A 26,462-nucleotide genomic window follows, 5' to 3' on the forward strand; every position below is an offset into this window, starting at 1 on the left:
CTTAGCTGCTCCGTGGCATGTGCGGTCTTCCCGGACCAGGGATCGAACCCGTGTCCCCTGCATTGGCAGGTGGATTCTTAACCCCTGCGCCACAAGGGAAGTCTTTTTCTGACTTTTTTTGACATCTAGGCATCTAGAGTTTGTGCCACAGACTTCCATGTTTGTTGCTCTTACCTACAGGATGAGACTGTAACCTCCTTGAGGGCAAAGACTGTTTTTTGGGGGTTTTTTTTAGCGACTCCATTCAATTTTATTTCACAGTTAAGTAAACCTGCCTCTTAAATTTGGCAATTTCAAAGACTGTTCTTGATATACATTTTGCAGGTCACAGAGTGAGGCACTTCAGAGGAACTGAGTAAACATTTGTCTGATTGGCTCTGATCCTAACTGTGGTCTATTGTTGTCTCCCTTTCAAAACAGGATTGGCGGGGGTGGGGGGGTGCTGTGAAAAACACTGGCTTTGGAGTCAGAGCTGAATGATAATTCCACTGTTGCCACTTATATTCCATCTCTGTTGCATGAACGTGGGGAAGATTTTTCTTTTCTAACATCCAGAGAGCTACCAAGACATGTTCATCCAGCCCCTGACCCATGGAGAAGGACATCAGATCTGGCAACAAGAGCCATCAGGTTGTGTCCTCTGGCATGGGGGAAGGAGTATTTCACTAGCCATGTCCAGAGCCTAAAGGAAATTTTTTTTACTTCCCTTGCTACGATTCTACTCACTAATAAACTTTCTGGTTTTCCAGGTTCCATGATACCAGAAGAGGGACTCCCAGGCAGAGGGTCAGAGTTTCCAGACACTAGAAAGGAATATATCACTTGACTTGGCTGTTACGTTACTGTCCTATGAGTTTGGTCAGTGTGAATTGTCATCAAGACACTCATCATCTTTGGGAAATTGAGAAATTCCAGTTTATGAAAAGGGCTGAAAAACAGTCACTGGGCATTGATGATCCACCAGGTACTCTACCAAGGAAGGCCTGCCAGAGCAGCTAACTCCTAAGCCATACTTCCACTCGGTCCCCACACTGTTACACACTTCTGCTTGTCAAATCACCTGTCCCAATTTTGGTTACACCAGAGTAGCCATATATTGCAGTGGCCTCAGTTTGAAACATGACCCTATTATGTACTAAATCACCCTGAGCAAATAGCCAAGGCTTATGTGCCTGTTTCCTCATATGAAGTAAGATGCTAACTGCATGTACCTCACAAGGATGTCATGAGACGCTAACATACATAAAATACTTCAAACAGTGCCCAGCATCTAATTGCTCAATAAATAATAATTATGAAAAAAGCAAGTTCTAGGTAGGACTATGATAAAATTAGTTTAGTCCCAGTCTCCTGACTCATTTTGGTAAAATATGAGGAATAATTTAAAGAATTTGTCAGGATTTTGTAAATATTTCTTACTTCTCCATTTTCGCCAGTTTCTTTTGACCACAAATTTGTTTCCACATAGCAATTAACAGTAATTCCGTGAAAACAAAAAGGGTGTCTGGGCTTTTTTTCCTGAGGTGATTAAGCATGGTTAAAGAAAGTTGAAGAGGTAGTTTCTCAGATAGCTTTGTAAGGAGAAACATAGATGAGGTAGTGGCAACTGTGAAGAAGAAAGAAATATAGGAGGAATCCCATAAACCTGAGGGAAGAAAGGTGTTCAGAGGTGTTACTGGATCTCAAGATCTCCTTCTGAACCAGAGCTTCTGACTCAACTAAAGGTCGGCTTGATGCTTGCTCTCAGCTCTGCAAAGAGACAGTCTTCAATCCTTCAGTAGCTAAAGTTGTTTGTAATACAAACAAGCTCTTAGTTAATACCCAAGAATGTGCAAGATATGCTTTTTTGTGGACATTCTCTTAGGAAATTGAAATACATTGTATCTGATATATTCTTTGGATGATTTAGAACACTGATAGAATTTTTGAAAATTCACTCCAAACTCCAACAAACATTTCTGGGTCTTCAGCATCTTATGAAGGTTCAACACCAAATTTGGTCTCTTGCTTTGATTCCAAAATCTCCCCTAAGTATACTTGAAAAGATGTTTTCTCTTATCCAACTATATTGGGTGGGTTTTTTTCCTCCTACTCTTTGGCAGCACAGCCTAAGAGTCCAGATTTTGGGTTGGACTGTCAGGGCTCAGTTCCCAGATCTACCGCTTTTTGATGAGTGACCTTTGGGCAAGCAACTTAATCTTTCTCTTTCTTCCATTTCCTCATTTGTAAAATGGAGATAATAATAATAATACCAATTTATAAGTCTCTTATAAGAATTCGAAGCCAGTATATTTGGAACAATGCCTGACATATAGTAAGCACTCAATTAGGATTAGTTGCTGTTGTAAGTTTTACTGTTGTCATTTATTGAATTATCTAAAAATGAGTTTTCATACAGCTTACTTAAAAGGCAAAGTATGGTGAGCATGCGATTTTATTTTACTTTTTTAAAAATTAATTAATTTTTATTTTTTTGGCCACGCCATATGGCATGTGGGATCTTAGTTCCCCAACCAGGGATCGAACCTGTGCCCCCTGCAGTGGAAGTGTGGAGTCCTAACCACTGGACTGCCAGGGAATTCCCAGAATGTGATTTTTAAAGATATTGAATATTATAACATAGATTTATCTGCCTAGCCCCCTTTGGTTCCATGTGGTCTTGGAGTTTTTAATCAAGGTCCCCATTTTCCCAACCACAGGGGTGGGTACATGCCACAGGTTGGGCCAGACCCTTCCTCTCCTGGACTTTCCTACGTATTATGCTGAGAATGGGATTGAGAGGGGGGAGCCTCTCTTGCTTTTGCATTATGGACTATCAGAATGTAGCCCTGGACTACTAACCACATCCTCCCTCCCCTTTCTGCTACAGAAGAGAATGATGCCATGAGACAAAAAGTTACAGTCCCAAGAGATGCAGAGAGAACAAATCTCTCCCTGCCTAAATAATCCAACACAGTTACATGAGCCAATACAGTCACCCTTTTAGTGAAACTAGTTTGAGTTGGACTTCTACCAGCCACACGTGCACACAAAAATCCTAGACTTTCCAACATAATTTCAATTTCAAACATTCTGTTTTATTGTTCCCACAAATACTACTACTACTACTAAACAGCTACAATGTATACTGCTTTGTATGTTCTAAGCACTGTTCTAAGCATTTCATATGTTGTAACTCATTTAAACCTCCCAACTATGCTATGAAGTGGTATTATTATTATCCTTACCTTACAGATAAGGAAAGTGAGAAACAAAGAGATTAAGTAATTTCCACAAGACCACATAGATAGAAAGTGGAGATAGGATTCAGATCATGGTAGTATGAATCCCGAGTTCATGCTTTCTGTGCCTCATGGTGTGTCAAATGGCCACTGATCATAGATGTTGGTAGGAATTAAACTCTCTGTAGTGTACCCTAAGAAGAAGATAGGAAGTGGCCATATGATACATGTGTACTAATTTGAGAATGGGGAAGAGGGAAGGACACATAGGCCAATTATACTTCTATAGCTACTAAATGGAAAGCATGCCAGAAAATGTTATCAATGATTTTCCAAATAGATTAAGTTCCTTAGATATTCTTCTCCCATATTCCACTCATTCTTCATGCCATTTTATACTCTCTAACCCTTTTCCAATTTTAGAGAAGTCTGGCACAATTTTAAGTCATTTCTGGGATTCTTGAAACACTTGATACCTCTACTATTTTACCTCCCTTTAACTCTGAAACCCACTGCATTTTGGCTTAATTGCTATACCCTCTTCCTTATGAAACAGCCCTGGAAAAGAATGCCAAGAGCTTCCTGCTCACCAGGTCCATTGAGCATGTCTTAGTAGATATGTTGCTTGATAGATACTTCTGGTTTTTTAACCCATTTCTCTAGCCTTCCTTGGCATCCTCTCCCTTGTTGTTTGGGCCACCACCTCTCCTCATTCTCTTCTTCCATGCTGGCTATTCTTTTCAATCTCTTCGTAACATCCTTTTCCTTTTTACCATTAAATACTGATAATCCTGTTCAACTTTTTAAATTCAGGTCAATGTTATTTCCTCCAGAGAGGCTTCCCTGTCACCTACACCCATAGAGTTCACCAAACCTTCATCTGGTATGCATCCATTGCCCCTCTTGTGCTGTACTGTTATTTTACTTGCTACTTATATCTCTCCTGCTTTGGGTTGAAAATTCCTACAAGGGATGATGTTTTATTCATCTCTGTACCCCAGCACTTAGCAAATTTTCAACATGGAGTGGATTCCCAGTAAATGTTTCTGAATGAATGAATGGGCTTGTCTGGTTTTCAATTGTGGAATATCTGCCTATTATGACTCAACTTGGCCTTTTTTTCTGTAAAACAGGAGAGACATTACATTATCATAAAGATGCCCGGAGATATAAATTACCTAATAAGTCAAAGGACACTTGGATACCCAGTAGCGAGCATCTCATACCTAGTAAGTCTGAATATCTGTTTTCCTGCTAAATAAATCACTGGTGATGTGTGTGTACTTGTGTGTTTACAGGAAATTAGAGAAAAGTAGGCTTTTAGTACCTGACACAAAAATCAAAACACCTGGGCTTCCCTGGTGGTGCAGTGGTTGAGAGTCTGCCTGCCAATGCAGGGGACACGGGTTCGAGCCCTGGTCTGGGAAGATCCCACATGCCGCGGAGCGAATGGGCCCGTGAGCCGCAACTACGGAGCCTGCGCATCTGGAGCCTGTGCTCCGCAATGGGAGAGGCCGCGACAGTGAGAGGCCCACGCACCGCGATGAAGAGTGGCCCCCTCTCGCCGCAACTGGAGAAAGCCCTCACACAGAAACGAAGACCCAACACAGCCAAAAATTAATTAATTAATTAATTAAAAAAAAAAATCAAAACACCTGATTGCTAGTCTTGGCTCTATGACTTAGCCCAGTGACCTTGGGCAAGTTATTTAGATAATCTGAAGCTTGAATTTTTAAAATGATAATTAAAATCTCTAGCCTGCCTACCTCATAGAGCTGAAGTGTGGATAAGATGGAAGAAATATGAAAATGCTTTAAAAACTGTTTTAGGTTGTTACATTGGTTGCAGAAAATATAAACACACCCAGATTATGTCAGGTAGTAAATGGTTTATTGAAAGGATACCTGGGGAAATTTTTAAAAACAAAATAAAGCAGAAATCTCAGCCACTAGTTTCAGCCAACCAGGGAAGTGGAAAGTGACACAATCATGGGGTCACACAAGAGTAATGGGAACCTGCGTATAGCTGAAGACTACAGAGACTGTAATGTGGTTTCTGAACTGGAAGTTTCTTCAGGGTCTGGCACAGATAAAGCAAGAGCTTGCTAATCTCTCCTGAGTGCTCTGCAATTGACATGATGTCTTTTCTCTCTGTCTCTTTTTCTTTCCTGGTGACTTTCTGCCTTTGATCCCACCAACTAACTGACCCCCTAAGTCTATAAATCAAACAACAGATAGATTGTTGCTAAGGGCCTAATGGCAAAGCTCTCTGCTCCAGGTTCTTTCATAGGAAGCCAGCCAGCCAATAGTTGGCTGTTCTTGGCTCAGAGGCACTCCCCTGGTCCAGTTAGTGGTGGCCGTGGGTGATAGAGCCAAGAAGAACAAACACACTCATTTATGTACCCAAGGCTCTTGCTTTAGATTAGCCACAGTAGGATGTCACTAGGCTAAAGGGTCTAAGGGAGAAATGAGTGTTAAAGGATCCCAAGGACTAGGGGTTACCTGGTGGAAGCCTGCCCAGAAAGCAGCTGGAACCATGAAAGAAAGGGCTGATGTCCAAGATGCCACCTGAAGCAGTTAGAAGGGGGTTTGATGAGAAATAACCTGGCTTCTTTTCCTTCCTGCTCTCCAAACTCCTCCCTTTAGGCAAACATACCAGGAATCCAGTTGACACAGGAAAGTAAGTCTTCCCTGTGATACAGAGAAGATCAGAGAAGGGCAAGAAATGGATCTGAGGGCAGAGAGGTTCAGGACCAGCTCTGTATCTTATCATTAACAGAGTCAAATCTTCAGTTTACTTGGGGATGGCCAAGAGAGTCAACACTGTTATAGTGTAGACCTAGTACATTGGAATGAGTAGAACTGGCTTTGAATCTTAGCTCTGCTATTTATTCTCTTTTATTTGGGTTGAGTTACTTAACCCTTCCAAACCTGTGTCTCATTCTGTAAAATGGTGATAACAATACCCATCTTCCAGAATTATAAAGATTCAACATAATGAACATAAAACTTTCAGCACACGTCTAGACATGGGGAATGCTTTATTGTTACAAAGATGATAGTGATGGTGGTAGTGGTGGTGATGGTGATAGTGGTTGTCCCTGCCACTAGGATATGTTTAATTTTTGCGTCTCCAATAGCATGTCTTAGAGGTTTTTAAGCTGGTTAAAAATATAGGCATCACTGGGCCTCTGAGTAACTTTATCAATATCAAGGTTACCTGCGGTTAAAGAGTCTAAATTGGAAAAATGCCATGGAGGTTTCTGCATCTCATCAAAAAAAAAGAAAAAAAAATTATGAGGTGCTTTACACATATAAAATGCTTGCCTATGTACATGGTAACAGTCATACCACAATATTAACCATTTAAGAAAAAGTACAGGGGCTTCCCTGGTGGCGCAGTGGTTAAGAATCTGCCTGCCAATGCAAGGGACACGGGTTCAAGCCCTCGCCCGGGAAGATCCCACATGCCGAGGAGCAACTAAGCCCATGTGCCACAACTACTGATCCTGAACTCTAGAGCCCGCAAGCCACAACTACTGAGCCCATGTGCCACAACTACCGAAGCCTGTGCACCTGGAGCCTGTGCTCCGCAACAAGAGAAGCCACGACAATGAGACGGCCACGCACCGCAACAAAGAGCAGCCCCCGCTCACAGCAACTAGAGAAAGCCCACGCACAGCAACGAGGACCCAAGACAGCCAAAAATAAATAAATTAATTAATTAATTAATTTTAAAAAAAGAAAAAGTACAAAGCATATGTAGCTAAGGGACTGTATCTTTGAAACTGCAAATATATTTGAGTAGACCAAGAAACGAATCTCAGGGGAATTATGTGACTGTGATTGTGAACAAGTGATTCATCCATTGTGATGGATAGGAAGTTAGTGGATAGTCTAATAGTGTTTTGGTGATTTAGCCAAATTTTGGAAAAGTACTCACACTAATTTCTTTGTCATTATCTGGAATGTCAAGTTCAAAATATCATAGGGTTTATTTATTTATTTTAAGTTAAACCTCCTTTTATTAGCAAATTCCCTGAGAGGAGAAGACAGTGCTTTCGGCTCTCTATTCTGATGTTTCTATGACTTTTAAATTTTTCAAATTTTAAAAATTGTGTAATATATAATGTACATAAAATAATGAATGAAATTGTACAGTTAAAGAGTAATGATACAACGACATGTGTGTATTCACTACCCAAGCCAAGAAACAGAATATTTCCATCCAGGAACTCCGTTATTACTACCAAAGTGAACACTGTCCTGAATTTTAATTAATGTATTAATAGTTCCTGTTTTCTTTACATTCTTAATCACTTGTGTATATATCCTTAAATAGCATATTATTTAGTTTTGAATGATTTTGAACTTTAAGTGGAATCATAGTGATTACATTCTGCTAAGACTTGCCCCTTTCACACGACATTGTGAGTCATTCACGTGAACACAGCTCTAGTTCAATTTTGCATCTATATCGTAAGTTGACCTACAATGTTCTTTTATTGTATTATCTTTATTGTGTTTTGAAATCAAGACTATAGCTTTCTTTTAAAATGAGCTGGGAATCTTTTGTTCTTTCTCGGTTTCCGGAAAAAACTTCCAGGAAGCAAGAATTAGTTGCTCCTCAAATGTTTAGTAAACTCACCCATAAGAACATTTTGACCCGTTTTGTTTTTGTTTTTGTTGGGGGGGGAGGTCTTAACTACCATTTTAATTTCTTTAAACTTAATGTTTATTCAAGTTCTCATGTCAATTTTGAAATTTTATAGTTTTAGATATTTTTGTATTTAATTTAGATTTTCAAATTTATTACATATGGCTGTTGTAATTCTTCACTGTCTTGTAAGTGCTCTCACGTCTTCAAGATTTCAAAAATATTTTGACCAGCTTTTCTAGTTGTTCTCAAAAGAGGGTTGATTTGAGCTCCCTAGTCCATCAGTATCAGAAATAGATGTTTGATTCTTTTTTGAATCTGCCTACTCTTGATTCATGCTTTAAAGTTTTATTTCTCCCTAGAAACATTAAAATTACTTACTGATTTTCTGTGTTGAATAATTCAACATCTGAAAATTCCATGGATCTGACTCTGCCATTTCTGTTCATGATGCCTTATTATCTTGGGTGATTATTGCTTATTGACATTATTATTGTTTTTCTTGTTTTTACTGTGAATTATGCTTTTATATTTGAACTCTCAGTGAAATTCTTGAGGCCTGGGATGCAGGTAGATTCCTCCAGAAAAAAAATTGCCTTTACTTCTGTCAGGTGTCTGGAGGAAACTAGTCAAGAGCCACTTTAAATGAAATGATTGGCTTGAGATATTTTTGGCCTACTCAAGAAGTGAGAATTCAAACTATAAACCTGCAAAAGTGTTGGCTGGTGGTAATGAATTTTCAGAGGAAAATTTTTCCCCTCCATTCATCACCAAAGTTTAAAATAGGTAATTTTTTGCAGTCCCAAGGAGGAAAGAAGCATTCATTTATAGTTCGTCCTAATACTGAGGGTACAGCCCTCTGGATCCTGGCTTTAGGAGGGAAAACTCTGTTAGACTTTATATTTTGACTCTTGCTTTGTCTTTTGTGCCCCTGGTCCTTCTGGGCCATGGAAACTGAGTTTACCAAGAGAGGCAAATTCAGCAAATGTTCTCAAGGAGAAAACTCTCAGAGTTTCTTGTAAAGCTCAGAGCTCCTGACTTTATTCAGAACTTGGCCTGAATATTCTTCACTTTCTTGCCAGCTCATGTATATATACAAGATCATTTTTTGTTGCTTTCAGCAGGAGGGTCTAAGTCACTGATAGTATTGTTCTCTGTTTATATGATTAAAAAGAATCATATTATATACATGGTTTCATAACCTGCTTTTTAATATTCATAAGGTAAAAAGAATACTTACCTAACTTAAGGAATACGTGTCTACAATCATTATTTAATTATTTATTCATTCAACAAATATTTCCTGAGGCCCTAATATAGACATTTTTTTGTCCCCAACGATACAACAATGAATAAGACACACAGTTGCTACATGTACTAAACTTAAATTCTAGGGGAAGGGAAATATTAAACCTATTATTGCACAATAAACTATATAGTTACAAACTTTTCTTATCAAGAAAAATTAGAGGATACTTTGAGAGAGCCACTCAATTTAGACTGAGAAGACAGGGAAGGCCACTCTGAACAAGAGACATTAGAAACTAAAGGATGAACAGGAATTAGCCACATGAAGAGTGAGGGGAAGAATTTCCAGGCAGAAGGAACAGCAGGTATGAAGGCCCTGAGACAAGAGGGAACATGCCATGTTTTGGAGATGAAATAAAGCAAGAGAAGCTGTAGTAGAGATCAAAGGGGAAAAGAGTGAGACATGAGCTGGAGAAATTGGCTGGGTCCAGAGCATGCATGGCCTTCTACTCTGTATTCGTCAGCTTTGGATGCCACAAAAGCCTGGATGGCTTAAGCAAGAGAAACTTATTTTCTCCCAGTTCTGGAGGATTAAAGTCCAAGATCAAAGTTCCAGCATGGGCAGGTTCTGGTGTGACTTCTCTTACTGGCTTGCAGACAGCTGCCTTCTTGCTGTGTCCCTACATGGTAGGGAGAGAGCTCTGGTATCTCTTCCTCTTCTTATTAGGGCACCAGTTCTGTCAGATCAGGGGTCCACTCTTAATCCTAATTACCTCCTTAAAGGCACTATCTCCAATACAATCCGTGGGAGGTTAGAGTTTCAGCATATGAATTTGGGGCGGGGGCAGTGGGTACACAATTCAGCCCATAGCATATGCCATGGATTTTTATTTCAAGTGTGATGAGAAGCCATTGAAGAGTTTTGTGCCAGGGAATGACATGATCAGTTTATGTTTTGAGAGAATCGGTGTGCTTCTTGAATTGAAGACAGAAGAGGAGAGACCAGCTAGGAGACAATTGTAATAGCCGAGATAAAATATGGCAGCTGGGACCTCTTTGGTGTGAGGAGTAGAGAGGATTCAATGCATTCTAATACAAATTTAGGAATAATCATTGTCACCATTTAGTGATTGTTTGGATGTAAGGAAGACCTAAATATCGAGGAGGTGTCTAGATTTATGGCATGGGCACATGACTGGATGGTGGCATAATTTACTGAGGTGAGAAACACTAGAATTGCAGGTTTGGAGCAGGAAGAAGATAAATGTAAGTAAGTCTGTTTTGAAATGCTGAGTTTGAGATGTCTACTAGATGTCTAAGTGAGATGTCAAGTAGCAGATAGATCTGGGATAATGATACAAATGTGCAAGCTGGTATTTGAAGTCATAGGAGTGGATGAGATTGGACAGGAAGAGAGAACAGAATAGAGAAGAACAGGGGGCCTAAAACTAAGCTTTGAAGAACATAATTTCCTCACAACACTGTATGATGAAAATTTTTAAACATAAGGACTCACACTGTGAGCATCCATATACCCACCACCAAGATTCTACAATTAGCATTTTACTATATTTGCTTTATCCCATATCTATTTATCTGTCTATTCTTCTATCCATCTATCAAGGCATCTTATTTTTTGATGCATTTCAAAGTAAGCTGTAGATATTCGTACATCTCACCCCTAAACACTTCAGCATGCACATCAACTAGAGTTCAAAATTTATTTATGGTTCATTTTTATTTTTTATTTTTTTTAACATCTTTATTGGAGTATAATTGCTTTACAATGTTGTTAGTTTCTGCTGTATAACAAAGTGAATCAGCTATATGCATACATATATTCCCATATCCCCTCTCTCTTGCATCTCCCTCCCCCTTCCTTATCCCACCCCTCTAGGTGGTCGCAAAGCACAGAGCTGATCTCCCTGTGCTATGCGGCTGCTTCCCACTAGCTATCTATTTTACATTTGGTAGTGTATATATGTCAATGCTACTCTCTCACTTCATCCCAGCTTACCCTTCCCCGTCCCCGTGTCCTCAAGTCCATTGTCTACATCTTTGTCTTTATTCCTGTTCTGCCCCTAGGTTCTTCAGAACCATTTTTTTTTAGATTACACATATATGTGTTAGCATACAGTATTTTTCTCTTTCTGACTTACTTCATTCTGTATGACAGACTCTAGGTCCATCCATCTCACTACAAATAACTCAATTTCATTTCTTTTTACGGCTGAGTAATATTCCACTGTATATATGTGCCACATCCTCTTTATCCATTCATCTTTTGATGGACACGTAGGTTGCTTCCATGTCCTGGCTATTGTAAATAGTGCTGCAATGAACATTGTGGTACATGACTCTTTTTTTTCTTTTTTTACATGACTCTTTTTGAATTATGGTTTTCTTGGGGTATTTGCCCAGTAGTGGGATTGCTGGGTCATATGGTAGTTCTATTTTTAGTTTTTTAAGGATATGGTTCTTTTTTAAGTTGAAATTTACATATAATGAAATGTGCCAACCCTAAATGCACTATTTGCTGAATTTCAACAAATGCATACTTGCCTATTTAATGCAAATTCCTATCAATATTTAGACATTATGATTACCCTAGGAAATTCCCTCAAGTCCCTTTCCAGTCAGTCTCTATCCCCTCTCCCATAGAAGCAACCATAGTTCTGATATTTTTCCACCAAAGATTGCCTTCTGGAACTTCATATAAATGGAATCATACAGTATATACTCTTTCTTGTATGTAAGGCTTCTTTTATTCAGCATATTATTTTTGAGATTCATTCCTGTTGCTGCATGTATGATTAGTTTGTTCCTTTTTCTTGATGAGTCTTATTTTATTGTATGGCTCCACCTTGGTTTGTTTAGCTTTTCTTCTATTGATGGACACTTAAATGCTATTTCCAGTGTGAGACCGTCATGCATGAAGCTGCTATGAGCATTTCTGTATAAATCTTTGTGGACGTATGTTTTCACTTCTCCTGAGTAAATATCTAGAAGTGGAATTGCTCATGAGGTCAGAAGGTCGATAGATGGTTGCTTTGGTTTGGTTTGGTTTGGTTTTTGTTCTTTTGTGATAGAATCTTTATTTTACATGTTAGCATCATAGCACGAGAATCCATCCCAGGCATTGTCCTGATCTGAACCCCCACCCATTATGTTTACACAAGTACTGTTCCATGATCATTTGTGTTAAATATATATAAATATAGAAAACTCCTTCTGCATATCCAGCTAATCTAGAAGCAAAATGATGTTTATAGACTTGCAATCCTTCCCCTAAATGAAATTTGTTTCTGAATTAAATATGTCTGAATTCTTTTGAGGTCACATGATGAGGAAAATCCAAATTACAGTCTGCAAAAGCTACTCAAGGAGTCAAGAGATTCCCTTGCATGCACAGGATTTTTGGATCCTTCTATAATAATACTTTTTAAATTAATTTTTAAAATTGTGAGAAAAAACACAAATTAATTTACCCCCCTAACCATTTTTAAGTGTTCAGTTCAGTGGTGTTAACTATACTCACATTGTTGTGTAACAGATCTCTACAACTTTTTCACCTTGCAAAACTGAAACTCTATACCCGTTAAACAACTCCCAAATTTCCCCTCTCCCCTCCCCGGCAACCCCTGCTCCACTCTATGTTTCCGTGAGTTTGACCTAATCTAGACACCATGGAACCATACGGTATTTGTCTTTTCGTGACTGGTTTACTTCACTTCACATAATATCCTCAAGGTCCATCCATGTTGCAGCATGTGACAGGGTTTCCTTCTTTCTTTCTTTTTTTTTTTTTAATTTATTTTTGGCTGTGTTGGGTCTTCGTTGCTGCACATGGGCTTTCTCTAGTTGCGGCGAGCACGGGCTACTCTTCTTTGCGGTGCACGGGCTTCTCATTGCGGTGGCTTCTCTTGTTGCAGAGCACGGGCTCTAGGCATGGGCTTCAGTAGCTGTGGCACGCAGGCTCAGAAGTTGTGGCTCGCGGGCTCTAGAGCGCAGGCTCAGTAGTTGTGGCGCACGGGCTTAGCTGCTCCGCGGCATGTGGCATCTTCCCGGACCAGGGATCAAACCCGTGTCCCCTGCATTGGCAGATGGATTCTTAACCACTGCACCACCAGGGAAGCCCTCCTTCTTTCTTAAGGCTAAATAATATTCCATCCTGTGTATATACCACACTTCCTTTATCCAGTCATCAGCAGATGAACATTGGACTGCTTCCACCCCTTGTCTAATGTGAATAAGACTGCAATGATAAATAAATAAATTTTTAAAAAAAGACTGCAATGAACATGGGTGTGCAAATATCTCTTTGAGATCCTGCTTTCAATTCTTTTGAATACATACCCACAAGTGGGATGGCTAGATCATAGATGTTTTGTTTTTATAAGAAACTGCCAAACCTTTTTCCAAAGCATTTCACACTCTTGCTAACAACACATGAAAAAACTAGTTGCTCCATATCCTTGCAAACTTTGTGGTCAGTCTTAGAATACCAACATTTAAATGTCTAATAAAATAGGTGGACCGATTAAAGGAGACTATGGAGTAGTAGAGAGATGGGAGAGAAACCAGGTGTGATTACATCAGAAGGCAAAGGAAGAGAGGTTTAAGAAACAGGGACTGATCAAGATCTTCTCATGTACTTTTGCTCTGCCTCTAATACATCTTCCACTCTATAATTAGTAATTTTTCAACAAGCAAATTTTATCATTTCCCTCCTTTGCCTTTCAGACCTCACATTGCTATGAAAATGGAGTTGCCAGGTTTAGCAAGCAGGATGTCCAGTTAAATTTAAATTTCATATAAATAACAGATAATTTTTTCAGTGTAGAGTATGTTCAGTGTAATATTTGGGACTTACTTATGCTAAAATATTGTTTGTCTGAAATATAAGTTTCAGGTATATATCTGAAATATAAATTTAATTCAACATCCTGTATTCTATCTGCAAATCTATCAAAATAAAGTTCAAAAACTCCTACTTTGGCCTCCAATGCCTACCTGCCTACCTCTGCAGCATCTTCTTTGCTAGATTGCTTCTGAATCTCTATACTTTCTTGTAGTCAAACAAGAAAATTCTACAAACTTTCTCATAGGCTTCTTCTGCCTCAGTGCACTTGCATATGCTGTTTTCTCTGGCAGAAACATTTTGCTTTCTCTCTTTGCCTAGCTAAATTCTACTCATCCTGTAGCTTTCAACTTAACTGTCACTTTTGTTCTTCCCCTTGGCCATGAAGTGGCATGAAGGATCTTAGTTCCCCGACCAGAAAATGAACCCAGGCCCCCTGCAGTGGAAAGGCAGAGTCCTAATCACTGGACCAACAGGGAATTCCCTAACTGTCACTAGCACTTCTCTATTCATCTCAGGCTAGGTTAATTCTCATTGTTATATATGCCCTTTGGCCTTCCAACTTGTGGTTATTTAATTATTTATATGTATTTTATCTTCCCTGCTAGGCTATAGGCCTCCAAGGAAGAGACTGCCTGTCTTGTTCATTGCTGTATCACCATAGCATAGTGACTGGCATAAAACAGGTTATCAAATATTTGTTGTGATTGCTTGCTATAAAGTGGATGCAAATTAATTTTGTTCTGTGACTTTTATATCATCAGTTGAGAACATTTGATGCTCAGTTAGATGTTGCAGAAACGAGGTTACAAATCTCTGCAGAAAAGAACCACAAATGAACACCTCAAGTATAGGAGTTGAAATACTTATGCAAAAAATTTAAAAATAATTCTTTTTCCATGTAATTTTACCAAAGAGGAAATGCTTGATTAGGAAGATGCCTGTTAGCAAAAGGAATTCAAGAAAAAACAAAAAGCACTTTGCATTTGTCATAATTTTTAGCTAAGAGAGATATTTATATGGAGACTTTCCCTTTCAGAAATCTGTGAAATATTAGTTTTTAATGTAGACACTAAACATTCTTGGCAGAATGAGAAAAAAAATCAAATTGAAAGCTTGAGAGGAGTGCTTATTATTTGAGTATAATCAATGAACTGAGTAACAGAAGGAAACGTAATTTAACATACCTCCACTTCAGTTTAAGTGAAATGGATACAGATGTACTCTTAAGTTTTGAGACTGTAATGACTAGAGTCATGAAATCAGGGCCCAAAGAAAGAAAAAACATGGATAACTCCATTAAACTGAGTAAAGGTCAACTATATGAGAAATGAGAAAATGGATTATTTCTGCAAACCCTTGATTTCTTTTTTTTTTTTTTAATTTTTATTTATTTATTTATTTATTTATTTATTTTTATGGCTGTGTTGCGTCTTTGTTTCTGTGCGAGGGCTTTCTCTAGTTGTGGCAAGCGGGGGCCACTCTTCATCGCGGTGCGCGGGCCTCTCACTATTGCAGCCTCTCTTGTTGCGGAGCACAGGCTCCAGACGCACAGGCTCAGTACTTGTGGCTCACAGGCCTAGCTGCTCCGCGGCACGTGGGATCCTCCCAGACCAGGGCTCGAACCCGCGTCCCCCACACTAGCAGGCAGACTCTCAACCACTGCACCACCAGGGAAGCCCAAACCCTTGATTTCTGTACCCTTCCTCTTGTATGTTAAACTATCTCAGTGGCTAACTTAAGCAGAAAGGGAATTTTCTGGAAGAACACTGAGTGGCTCATAGTTTTGATTGTAAGGAAGGGAACTGAGGGAAGCTAGATGGCCAGAACCAGAGCTAAAGTCAATCCTGAAATGGCCTGGTAAGGGTACTACTGCCATGACCAGTAGATGCTAGACATAACCCCAGGGATTGTTGCCATTGTCCCATCAGATTCTGGGTATCACAGGTGTGAGTGGGATGAATTCTACTTACTTATGGGTAACTCAGTCCAGATTCAAAGTCCCAAGTAAGAGCATCCAGTCTACCAAGCTTAGATCATTTTCCCTCACCCTAGGATTGCTGTGGGGCAGAGGGGGGAGGAGGTGGTGAGTGGAGGGCAGAAGGCAAATATCTGGACTTTCTGGCCTGTAGTGGGAGAAAAGATTCTGCCACCCACAAAAATTCCCAAATGGAAAATTCCCAAACAGTGTAAGGGGGGGAGGGTAAGATGGGGAGCAGCCACAAAATTATAAATATCCATTATATATGTCTATCTTTCAGGGGTATGAGGAGATATGAGACTCTTGCTCTATCTGACAGCTACTATTGTGTCATTTCTACAATTGTAGGCAGTAGGTTACTAAATCACCAATAACTTGATTTAGACATATCCATATATACATGTACACACAAGCATACAAATTGATCCATTGACTTTTTTTCTAAGTTTACTATTCCTGTCGAGAAAGGGAAAGCTTTTTCTTTTTTCCAGGTCAAATAAAGGGAATGGTCACAGGTGTCATTAAACTACAGCTATATCATAGCCCCTAACCTCAGAGGATAAATTTGACAATAATGTATTTTGATGAAATTACATTGAGAGAAGGCAAATTCAGCCACGTGGAGAGTCATGAGGTCCCATTTAAAGGACTCCTTTAAAAGATGCTCCCTGATCAGCTCGGTGCTTTGTGACCACCTTAGAGGGGTGGGATAAGGAGGGTGGGAGGGAGGGAGACACAAGAGGGAAGAGATATGGGGACATATGTGTATGTATAACTGATTCACTTTGTTATAAAGCAGAAACTAACACACCATTGTAAAGCAATTATACTCCAATAAAGATGTTAAAAAAAAAATGTGTTAAAAGGGTAGATCTCATATGAAATGTCCTTAACACGAAAACAAAAATCAAAAAAACAGAAGAGCCTAAGGAAATATGTGGTGGTATGTCTATTACCTTGATTGTGGTGATAGCCTCATGGGTGTAACCTCATCAAATTGCATACATTAAATATGTGCAGTTTTTTAATATACCAATGATACCTCAATTAAGCTGTTTATAATTAATTAATTAATTAATTAATTAAAGTTATGCTTAAAACTATTCCAAGATTTCTGGAGGACAATTAGGCACTATTATAAAATCTTCAAATATATGCATAACTATTATCTAACAATTCCACTTCTACAAATTTATCCTAAAAATGAAAGATATGTTGAAAAGATTTAGCAAACTTTTAGTTGTGAATAATTTCAATGGTGTGATATATCTCAAATAAAAATGGAAATAAAATCTCAACAACAGTGGAAAAAACAACAAAAAAAAGATGCTCCCTTATACAGCTTCTTGCTGAAAAGGAAGATCTAATCTGGGGCATTGCTCTCTTCTTCACATTGGTTCCCGAATGAGCCCTTGTGCTCCTTTGATTTTATCTGATATTTGTAAATCAAAAGCATTAGGAAAATCTGCCCACCTCTGAACTCAGTTTCCCACTTAGTCTTGTAGAGTCATCTGTATACATGACAATTACTCACACGGGATTACTTATAAATATTATGTCAGTGCTGTGGTTGTTTTAGATTACTAATTCCTTGGAAAGGCAGGAGCTCTGCCTGTTTAATTAATTGCGTTTAACACCAAACAGTGGTCATTACATGTAAGGTTTTTAAAGCTGCTGTTGGACATTATAATAATAAAAGACTTTTGCTGGCTACAGCAAATGAAATCTCTCTTCACGTAAGACAGGTCTGACAAACAACAGTGTGGGGGCCAAAGCGAGCCCACCACCATCTCTTTATCTCTGTTCCTGTAAATAAAGTTGTATTGGAACACAGTCATGCTCGTTAGTTTACATACTGTCTGTATCTGATCTCGTGCTATAATGACAGAGTTGAGTAGCTGTGACAGAGACCGAAAAGACTGTAAAGCCTAAAATATTTACTATCTGGCCATTTACCAAAAAACCTTGCTGACCATGGATCTACTTCAGTGGTTCTCACCTCATATAACAGGATGGGATCCTCTGTAAAATCCCAAAAAAGAAAAAAATCCCTGTCCCCATACCAACACCCCAAATCAAAAGGTCTATGGTGGGACTTCCTTGGTGGCGCAGTGGTTAAGAATCTGCCTGCCAATGCAGGGGACACGGGCTCGATCTCTGGTTCGGGAAGATCCCACATGCTGCGGAGCAACTAAACCCGTGCGCCACAACTGCTGAGCCTGCGCAGGCTCTAGAGCCCGCGAGCCACAAGCACTGAAGTCTGCGCGCCTACAGCCCGTGCTCCGCAACAAGAGAAGCCACCGCGATGAATAGCCCCCGCTTGCTGCAACTAGAGAAAGCCCGTGCGCAGCAACGAAGACCCAACACAACCAAAAATAAATAAATAAATAAATTTCTTAAAAAAAAACAAAATGTCTATGGTCAGAGCTGGAGATATACAGCTTTTAAAAGTTCACACAAAACTGAGAATCATCAGCCTAATGTAATACACAGTACCTAGTATAATTTTAATAATTTTCATTCATTGTCTACTAGATGTCAGGCATTGCCCTAGACGCTCTACATGCATTTTCTCATTTATCTCCATAAAAACCGTCTTAGATACATTTTACAATCCTTATTTTACAGTAAAGAAATGGAAGTATTCTAAGGTTAACTTGTACAAGCTAACACAGCCAGTAAGTGGAACAAGAGCTTGCACTAGGTCTTTCTACCTATCCAAGATTGACAACAGAAGAAAAATATCCAGGTGGAAAGAGACTCTGACTCTTATCCTCTGAGATGTGCTTTTTCTCTGGGAGAGCTGTAGGTATTTCCCATTACTGATGCTACACTGACCTGCATAAGAATGACTGGCCAGGAACTTCCCTGGTGGTCCAGTGGTTAAGACTTCGCCTTCCAATGCAGGGAGTGAGGGTTCAATCCCTGGTCGGGGAGCTAAGATCCCACATGCCTGGTGGCCAAAAAGCCAAAACATAAAATAGAAGCAATATTGTAACAAATTCAATAAAGACTTTAAAAATGGTCCACATAAAAAATTAAAAAAAAAAAAAAAAAAAGAATGATTGGCCTAAGTATGGCTGCAGAACTCTCCTGTTGATAGAAGGTAGCACAGCTGAGAAAAGACTGGAACATTCAAATAAGATGTTATTCAAACCTACAGGATAACAAAAGGGAAATAAACTCATCGAGTAACATGAAGCTAAGTATTCATCTTCAATGAGAAGTGCACCATAGGAACATCTTTCTTTCTGGTTCGTGACCTGCCTCCAATTTGTAGAGCTCATCTTTAATCCCTAACCTCTTGGAACATCATAAAGAACTCTAAAGACTCCCCCACGTCCAGATCCTAGAAATTAAGGCATAGAGCAAAAGGAAGTTTCCTTTCCATCTTGCCTAAAGCACAACTTTCAAATTCTGGTTTCCTGAATGATTTATACACCAATGTTCAACTTTTTCTTAACTGGTTACTCATGACATGACAAATCTAATAATGTCTAAGAAATATTGAACATCCATTTTTGCTAGATGATATCATTTGGTTACAATATGTATTTGACCTCAGTGTATCTATAATTGCTTATTTAGGCAGAGCTCTAAATGATCTTCAAATCATTAACCCTATAAACAAAGTTTAATCCTTTCATACTAATCTTGGGTCTGTTCAAGTTCTGGTACTTGTTTTCTGCTAATTCTTATTGTGATGTGACTCAGATAATTTTGATAATCAGTTTTTAAAAAAAATTCTAGTATCCTATTTATTGTTGCTAATTTATACCCCCAAAAGCATTGATATTTTATGATGCAAGGAGTAATCAGAAAAAGAAAAGCTTCAGATTTCATTGGGTAGATTTAAAATTGTACCCTCATAAGGGTGCCTTTTATTCATAAGTATGATACTCTAAAAATGAGCATTTATTATTGTTATGGGCTGAATTGTATCCATTCATCCCACCCGCTCCCACCACCAAAATCATATGTTATAGTCCTAACCCCCAGTACCTCGGAATGTGACTGGATTTGGAGATAGGGCCTTTAAGGAGATAATTAAGGTAAAATAAGGTCATATGGGTAGGCCTTAATCCAACATGCCTGGTGTCCCTATAAGAAGAGATTAGTACACAGACACAGTGAAGACCATGTGAAGACAGAGGGAGAAGATGGCCATCGATGAGCCAAAAAGAGAGGCCTTGGAAGAAACCAAGCCTGACTACTCTTTGATTTTGGACTTCTAGCCTCCAGAATTTTGAGAAAATTTCTGATGTTTAAGCTATCCAGTCTGTGGTATTTGTTACAACAGCCCTAACAAACTAATACAATAATGAAAACCAACAATATTCCAGTGAGTTTTGCCCAAGTGAAAAGTGGAGCTGCTTTCTCCTATGACACTGTTTAAAGTAATACCTAGGATGCCCCTCTCTGCTGAAAGTTGTCTGATGTCCCTTTCATAAAGGGGTGCTGTTTACTATCACCCTGGAATACGTCTCAGGAGATCGGTTAAAATTCAGATATTCTCAATTCATAGAAGGTAGGCCAGTTCAAAAGCAATTTCAGGCAGGACTCGGAAACATCATTTTCTTTAGCTCTTTTAGAATCAAGTCTACAGGGACTTAGTTCCAGAAATCCCAGAACTAACTTGGGCTACATCTGCCATGATCACTTTGGATTGTTTCCCTGAATCTAAGGCAATCCCTTAGCTTTAGTTTGCAGTTTTACTGACTTGGGCCTGTTTTGGGACTGGACTCTAAAGATTAAGGGTAGGTCAGAAACTATTGACTTCCTCATATTTCCTTGGGACATCTTTACTTATCTTAATGAACACTGGTAAGAGGAGTGTAGACTGGGGGAGAAAGTAGATTATGGAGAATCTATGTGTAGGAAAAGGGGAGGGTGGGAAGGGGAGGACTAAATTGGCCTCCCACACTTACTTTACCTAAAGCAATTCAGAAAATCCAAATGACTCAGCTCCAGTACCCCCTATTTTGTGCATGTGTTCCTGTTTGAGGATGTCATTCCCTCCCCATACATAAATGATTTACACTGGAGAAGTCTTAGGTCCTAGCTGTACTTTAATAGAGTTAATCCAAACTCTATTCTCATACCCTCCAATTAGGCCTGTATTGAAAGCTGATTGTACTTGTATGCCTCTGGGTACAGATCTAATACATTGTATTGACATCTGTTAAAAGGTAGGTTCTATGACATTAGAATGAAGATTCCTACTAGCTTTTCCTTTTAACTTTCATAGAACTTTATACTTTTTAATGCAATAATCACCAAGCTATTTTATACTCTAGTTGTTGACATTTACTTCTCATTGTATTCCTCCTACTAGATTGTTACATTTCTTCAAGGCAGGGACACGTGACTCATTCATTTTTGAATTTTTTCCTCCTATTCCACTCCTTCCCACTCTCTGACCCCCTCCTCAATAACATGGCGTTTATTTATAACAAAGAGTTGTATAGATACATGATCTAACTTTTCTTAGTCTCTGTTTCAGCTGTTGCAGTAAGTGGGCTGGTATCTTAGGTCTTTTCTAGTCCTATACGACAACCAATGCTTTAGGTTGATAATTACACATTCCAGAGCAATTTTAAAGCATGTGGTAACTTAAAAAATCACTTAGCATAAATGAAAAAGCATAGGCTATTCTAAATAAATAAATAATCAAAGGAAGAACATTATAGTACAGGTATATCAGAAAATACATTTAAAAGATTCATAAGGCCTTATTAGCATTAATTTTTTTTTTAGGGTTCATGCTAAAATCAAAACCGTATTTGGTTACTTGTCATCCTTATTTGACTGATCAAGAAACTAAAGACTATAATGACATACCTAAAATGGATTTTTAAAAAACATTTGAGTACTTACTACGTGCCATGTGCTGTTCTAAATCCTTTACATGAAGTGATGCATTTAATTTTCATAGTATATCAGTGGTGGAGGCCGAGGCAGAGTCCAAATTTCTAGAACTAGATAATAAAATATAAAATAAAACCAAATTATTTAAATTGTGTTAAAGCTACAAAATAGTGATTTCTAAGCACAAATGACTATGAGACATTTAAGCTGTTTGTCTTTAGTAGTTCATTCTTAATGAGTTAGCTTAGCTTAAGGTACTTCTCAGGCACTATTTTGCTGTATTAAGACAAATTTCACTGGATGAAAACAAATTATACAATTTTAAGAGTTTAGAAGCTAAATATAATTTAAATTTTAACATAATTATTTAATCTTATTCATATTAACTCTCAACACCCTAAAAAAAGTCACTATTATTTTACAACAACATAGCAAAAATTTTAAACAGCAAAATCAGGAAAAAAGAGCTTAATTCACCACCTAAAATTCTTACAGAGTTAATTTGGGAATAAAACCCAGAATATCTTTTTTTTTTCACAGAATAACCATATTATCTTTCTTCTAAATAGACTCCGTCTCAAGGGATAAATTATTCACTGTATCTTATATGTCTACCTTAACTGGGGAGTTCAAAGCATATAAATGACTTTTTGTAGATTAGTTTTTATTGCAAACACTGAAGTGTTTTCTTCAGAGCCGCTCTTCTCCTTTTTCTGCCAAATTTTTGTTTAATTATATCATTAAAATGAATTTTGGGAAGCCCCTCCATTTTAAACTTATTTTTAACTGAAATATTTATAAAATAAAAACAAATTTAACTTAAAAACCATATTTTTTTAAGGGAACATTGAAGGGGGTCTACCTGTTGAGGTAGTTCAAAGAAATTATATTATCTAGGTTGATTCTATTGAAAGTTGCCTCACCTAAACAGGGAAGTTGGCATGTTTGCCTAGCAACAGCCGCTAAAACCTTCTGTTGTGGAAGGTTCCCTAGGAGTGAGAAGGGAGGAGGAGGAAAAACTGGAGGAAGAGATTAATCTGTTTTTTTCCCAGCAGGGGACTGAGGCCTGGCTGAGGGATAGCCTTTAGATTAGCACACACTAACCTAATCCCTCCATGGTAGCTAGAAATTTGCTCTTTGTAGGACTGGGGTTACTATTTAGTGGGTTGAAGAGATGGTTACAGATTTAGCCCACTTCAAAGAGAGTAAATTCCAATCAGCAGAAAGACATCAACAGGTCTTCGAAAAGAAGCTGAAATCTGAGTAGCAGGAGGGTGTTAGCAACCAAAAAGAACTCTTCCCTGCTTAGAGTTTAGGAAGGTGTGTGATATATTATTTACAAATAATATAAGAACACTAGCTGTTACAGTAATTGAATTTATCACCTTAAAAGCAGAAGCTTCTCTAAATATAGTACTTCTCTTGGTATTGGGGATGTATGCAATGAAGAAAGGACAGGAAAGCAAAATCTCTGCTCACTTGGCCAGACCTGAAGCAAAAAAAAAAAAAAAGTTGGGGGAGGGTGATAAGGTACAAGAGTGTTAACGGGGTGCTTACTTGAGCACCATCTCTCTCCTCTATTCTAGACGATTTATTTTGAAATTAGGACTGTATGGTATGAAAAGAATTCCATTTCTCTCCTTTCTTAAAAGCAAGGGTTTGGCTAAACCGAATTATCTTGAAGGGGACTCCCATTTTACCCAAAATGAAAATGGCTTCTTTTCCATAAGGGAGAAGAAACTTCCAATAATCATAAGGTTAGCTTTAGATCCAATAGCTCTTCTAAGGGCCGAAACTTTTTCTGTCCTGCCCCAGACAGCTCTTAATTGGTCACATAGGCCTGGAGAGACGTTTTGGGGCAGTGAGTGTCCAGGCCTTTGGGCTGTTTACCCCTGCTGGGAGGCTGAACTCTTTGGGGGACTCTGTGAGGGAAATGACTAGGGCAAAGCTGGTGTGATCAAGAACCAGGATAAAACGGAATAAGAACAAATTCTTCTGGGGTGGAGGAGGAGAGATGTGAAAAAGAAACAAGAGCAGAGGGACGAGGCTAAGAGAAGGCCAAGGAGGAGAGGTAAGCGCGGGATTGGATGGAAACGTCAGAAATTTTCCAATTCACCATCTGGCCACTTGCCCGCTGGGCGCCGAGGCGCTGGTGGACCAGTTCTTCTGCTCAGGGGGTGGTGCGCTCTGGGTCCAGGCGGTAAGCGACACCACCCTCCCTCCCGGGCGTTGGTGGCCGGTGACTCAGAGCTTTGCTCCCGCGCCCGCCCCGCCCGTCCGCTTGCCCCGCCCCCGGAAGGAGGGGCCTCACTCTGATCTCCGCCCCAGTCTCTGGGGCGGGCCGGAGCCCGAGGAAGAGGAAGGGGACGAGGACAACGAGCGACGGGGCGGAGGAGGAGGAGGAGGAGGAGGAAGAGGAGGCAGACCAACAAGATGGCCCCTGCTGCAGGAGCAGCCTCAGCAGCAGGTGGGAGGCCGGAGGCGGCGCTGGCGGTGGCAGCGGCGGCCGTGGTCCGGCGGCCTGGGACAGAGTCAGAGTCGACGGTGGCATTGGCGGCGGCGGTGGCTGCCGCGGCGGTGGCGACGGCCGCGGGGACTCGGAGCTGAGAGGAGCTGCTGCTCGGACCAGCGCGGTGAGCGAGCGGCAGGCGGCGGCGGCGGCGGCGGCAGCGGCGTGGGGAGCCGGGCGGCTGCGGCCCGGCCTCCGTCGGGAACAATAGGCAGCCGCGGCGGGGCAGGGGCTGTCCTCGGCCGCCCTCGGCTCCTCGGCCGTAGCGTCCGCCCGCCCGGCCTCAGGCCCCGCCGGCGGCCGAGGGGCTTGTCAGTGCCCGGCGTCCTTTAGGCCTCGGGCCTCCGCGTGCCGCCTGGAGGGCCTGCCGGGGTGGGTAGGCCGTGGGGAGTTGCAGACGCCGCCCTGGTCGAGGGGAGGGCGAGGGAGGGTTCGGCCAGAGGGAGGGGGCCACAGGGCTGCCCAGCCCCGCTGTTTGTCCGAGGGCCTTGGCGGGAGTAGAGTGCGCTCGGGAAATGCTTTTTGGACCCCCAGTCTGTGGGGGTGGGGGAAGTGAGGGCGTCTGTAAACAGGCGCCGCCTGCACCTCAAGGCTGCTCCCTCCTCCTCCCCCTTAAGCACTCCTGTTCCTCGGCCAAGTGGGTTTTACGTTGTCTGTTTCCCTGGAGCTACTGCAGATCGAGCCCGATAGTCTTTTTTTTTTTCTTCCTGGCGGCGCTAGGGAGGTTGTGTTTGCAGGTGTTTTTCAAAAAAATTAAGTGCAGCAACACCAACAATTCTGCCTGGTAAAATGTGATTGTCAAGGGATGGAGAGAGATAGAGGGCTGAAGGATGTTCCTCTTTAAACATTTCTAGGCATCAGTTCTCTCTAAACAGTTTTGCCCACGTCCCGGTGAGAGTGGAACTAGGGCCCTTTTGGAACAGTAGATAATGTAACTCTTGACATCCCAGAATAGTCCCTGAAACTGGAAACAAAGCCGCTTGCTGGCAACGCGAAGACGAATTGTAATGTTTGAATAGAACTTTTTTCTTCAAAGGAACCGTTGTGAATTATTAATGTGCCGCATAAGAAACAATGTTAACTAGCATAAAATGGACCTAATGAAGCATTTTTTTCAGGAGACAGAAGAGCTTCGTCTCCAGGCTAGAACTACTTTTCTTTTTTAATAATTTTCAAAAACTAGGAACAACTGTTCTGTATTGAATGTTTAGGCTGAAAAAGAGACGGCTCCTCATTATAGTTGCCCTGCATAGTGATTTCTGAAACTTCAACAGTTAACTACTATTTCTCCTAAACTTAATTTCTCAGGACATCTATCATGTACCTTTCCAAGTGAAGGGGAAAATTATCCAAGTTATTTCTATGTCAGTTTCTATACGTATGGAGAATTTATATTAAAATTGTTTGGATGTCTCTAAAAGACTGCTTTCCACTATTTAATATTAAATTGCGTGGTCCATCTAGTTCGTGTTCTTAAAAGGACCTGTGCTGGGCAGAGAAAATGCCAATTAATATCTTTCACCCATTTTTAAGGTGAATTTCTAATGAGAATTGTCCATATCTGTTGTAATTCAGAGCATTTTCAGGTTATATGAAGTTTAATGAGAGGCACTGGGCCTTGGTTCTTCCACAAGAGTTGACAGTAAATAGACTAGAAATTGAATAAACCTGGAGGTTGGACTGTTTTATTGTTGCTTAGGATTGAAGTATAATGGATGAATATGAATGACTTTCATTTTAAGCCTAGTATAAATAATGTGGATGTTTTGACTTTTTAGGGAGTGGGGAAAGAACAACTTTCACATGGCTTCTGCTGATGTGAATTTTCTGGGAATAAATTTCAAAAGGGGCGTTTTTTTTTGAGTGTTCAAAGTCATGATTTAATCAATCAAATTTTTTTGCTGAATTTTGTTAGGTTGGTACAGAATGCAAGTGAACTCTATCTCATAATGATACTTAAAATTATCTGTGACTTTAAACCTATTAGGACAATTGTAGTAACATATGAATTTGTAAGTGGTCAGTGTGCTTTGTTGTGAAAACAAATCTTATGTTGTGTCAAGGACTAATTTGCCTCATCAGTTTCCTAAAAACAAAGATTTTTAAGTGTTAAGGTTT

At 39.9% G+C, this 26,462-nt stretch overlaps 3 protein-coding genes across 11 annotated transcripts in view; 1 reads left to right on the forward strand and 2 right to left on the reverse strand.

Moving 5' to 3' along the window:
• Positions 1-24,069, reverse strand: part of RABGAP1L (RAB GTPase activating protein 1 like) — a 789,965-nt gene extending 765,896 nt beyond the window's left edge. For 3 of the 6 annotated variants that reach the window (XM_082379555.1, XM_082379542.1, XM_082379558.1), the window contains exons 1-3: positions 23,952-24,062; positions 22,759-23,324; positions 18,806-21,945 (exon numbers count right to left, since the gene is read on the reverse strand). In XM_082379555.1, the coding sequence (XP_082235681.1) occupies positions 18,806-18,811 (6 nt within the window). In that variant the 5' untranslated portion in view covers positions 18,812-21,945; positions 22,759-23,324; positions 23,952-24,062. Of the gene's footprint in view, positions 1-18,805; positions 21,946-22,758; positions 23,863-23,951 lie in introns of those variants that run through there. The other 3 variants (XM_082379553.1, XM_082379554.1, XM_082379551.1) reach the window with 3 other exon arrangements.
• The window catches only part of DARS2 (aspartyl-tRNA synthetase 2, mitochondrial), a 354,382-nt gene that overhangs the window by 146,778 nt on the left and 181,142 nt on the right, over positions 1-26,462 (reverse strand). The gene's annotated exons all lie outside the window — the stretch shown is intronic.
• RC3H1 (ring finger and CCCH-type domains 1) overlaps positions 24,206-26,462 on the forward strand; it is a 98,347-nt gene continuing 96,090 nt past the window's right edge. For 3 of the 4 annotated variants that reach the window (XM_082379022.1, XM_082379021.1, XM_082379024.1), the window contains exon 1: positions 24,236-24,468. The gene's annotated coding sequence lies outside the window, so the exon portion shown is untranslated. Of the gene's footprint in view, positions 24,469-26,462 lie in introns of all 4 variants that reach the window. The other variant, XM_082379023.1, reaches the window with a different exon arrangement.

Source organism: Balaenoptera borealis (genome assembly GCF_965194805.1).
Source record: "Balaenoptera borealis genome assembly, chromosome: 1".
NCBI lineage: Eukaryota > Metazoa > Chordata > Mammalia > Artiodactyla > Balaenopteridae > Balaenoptera > Balaenoptera borealis.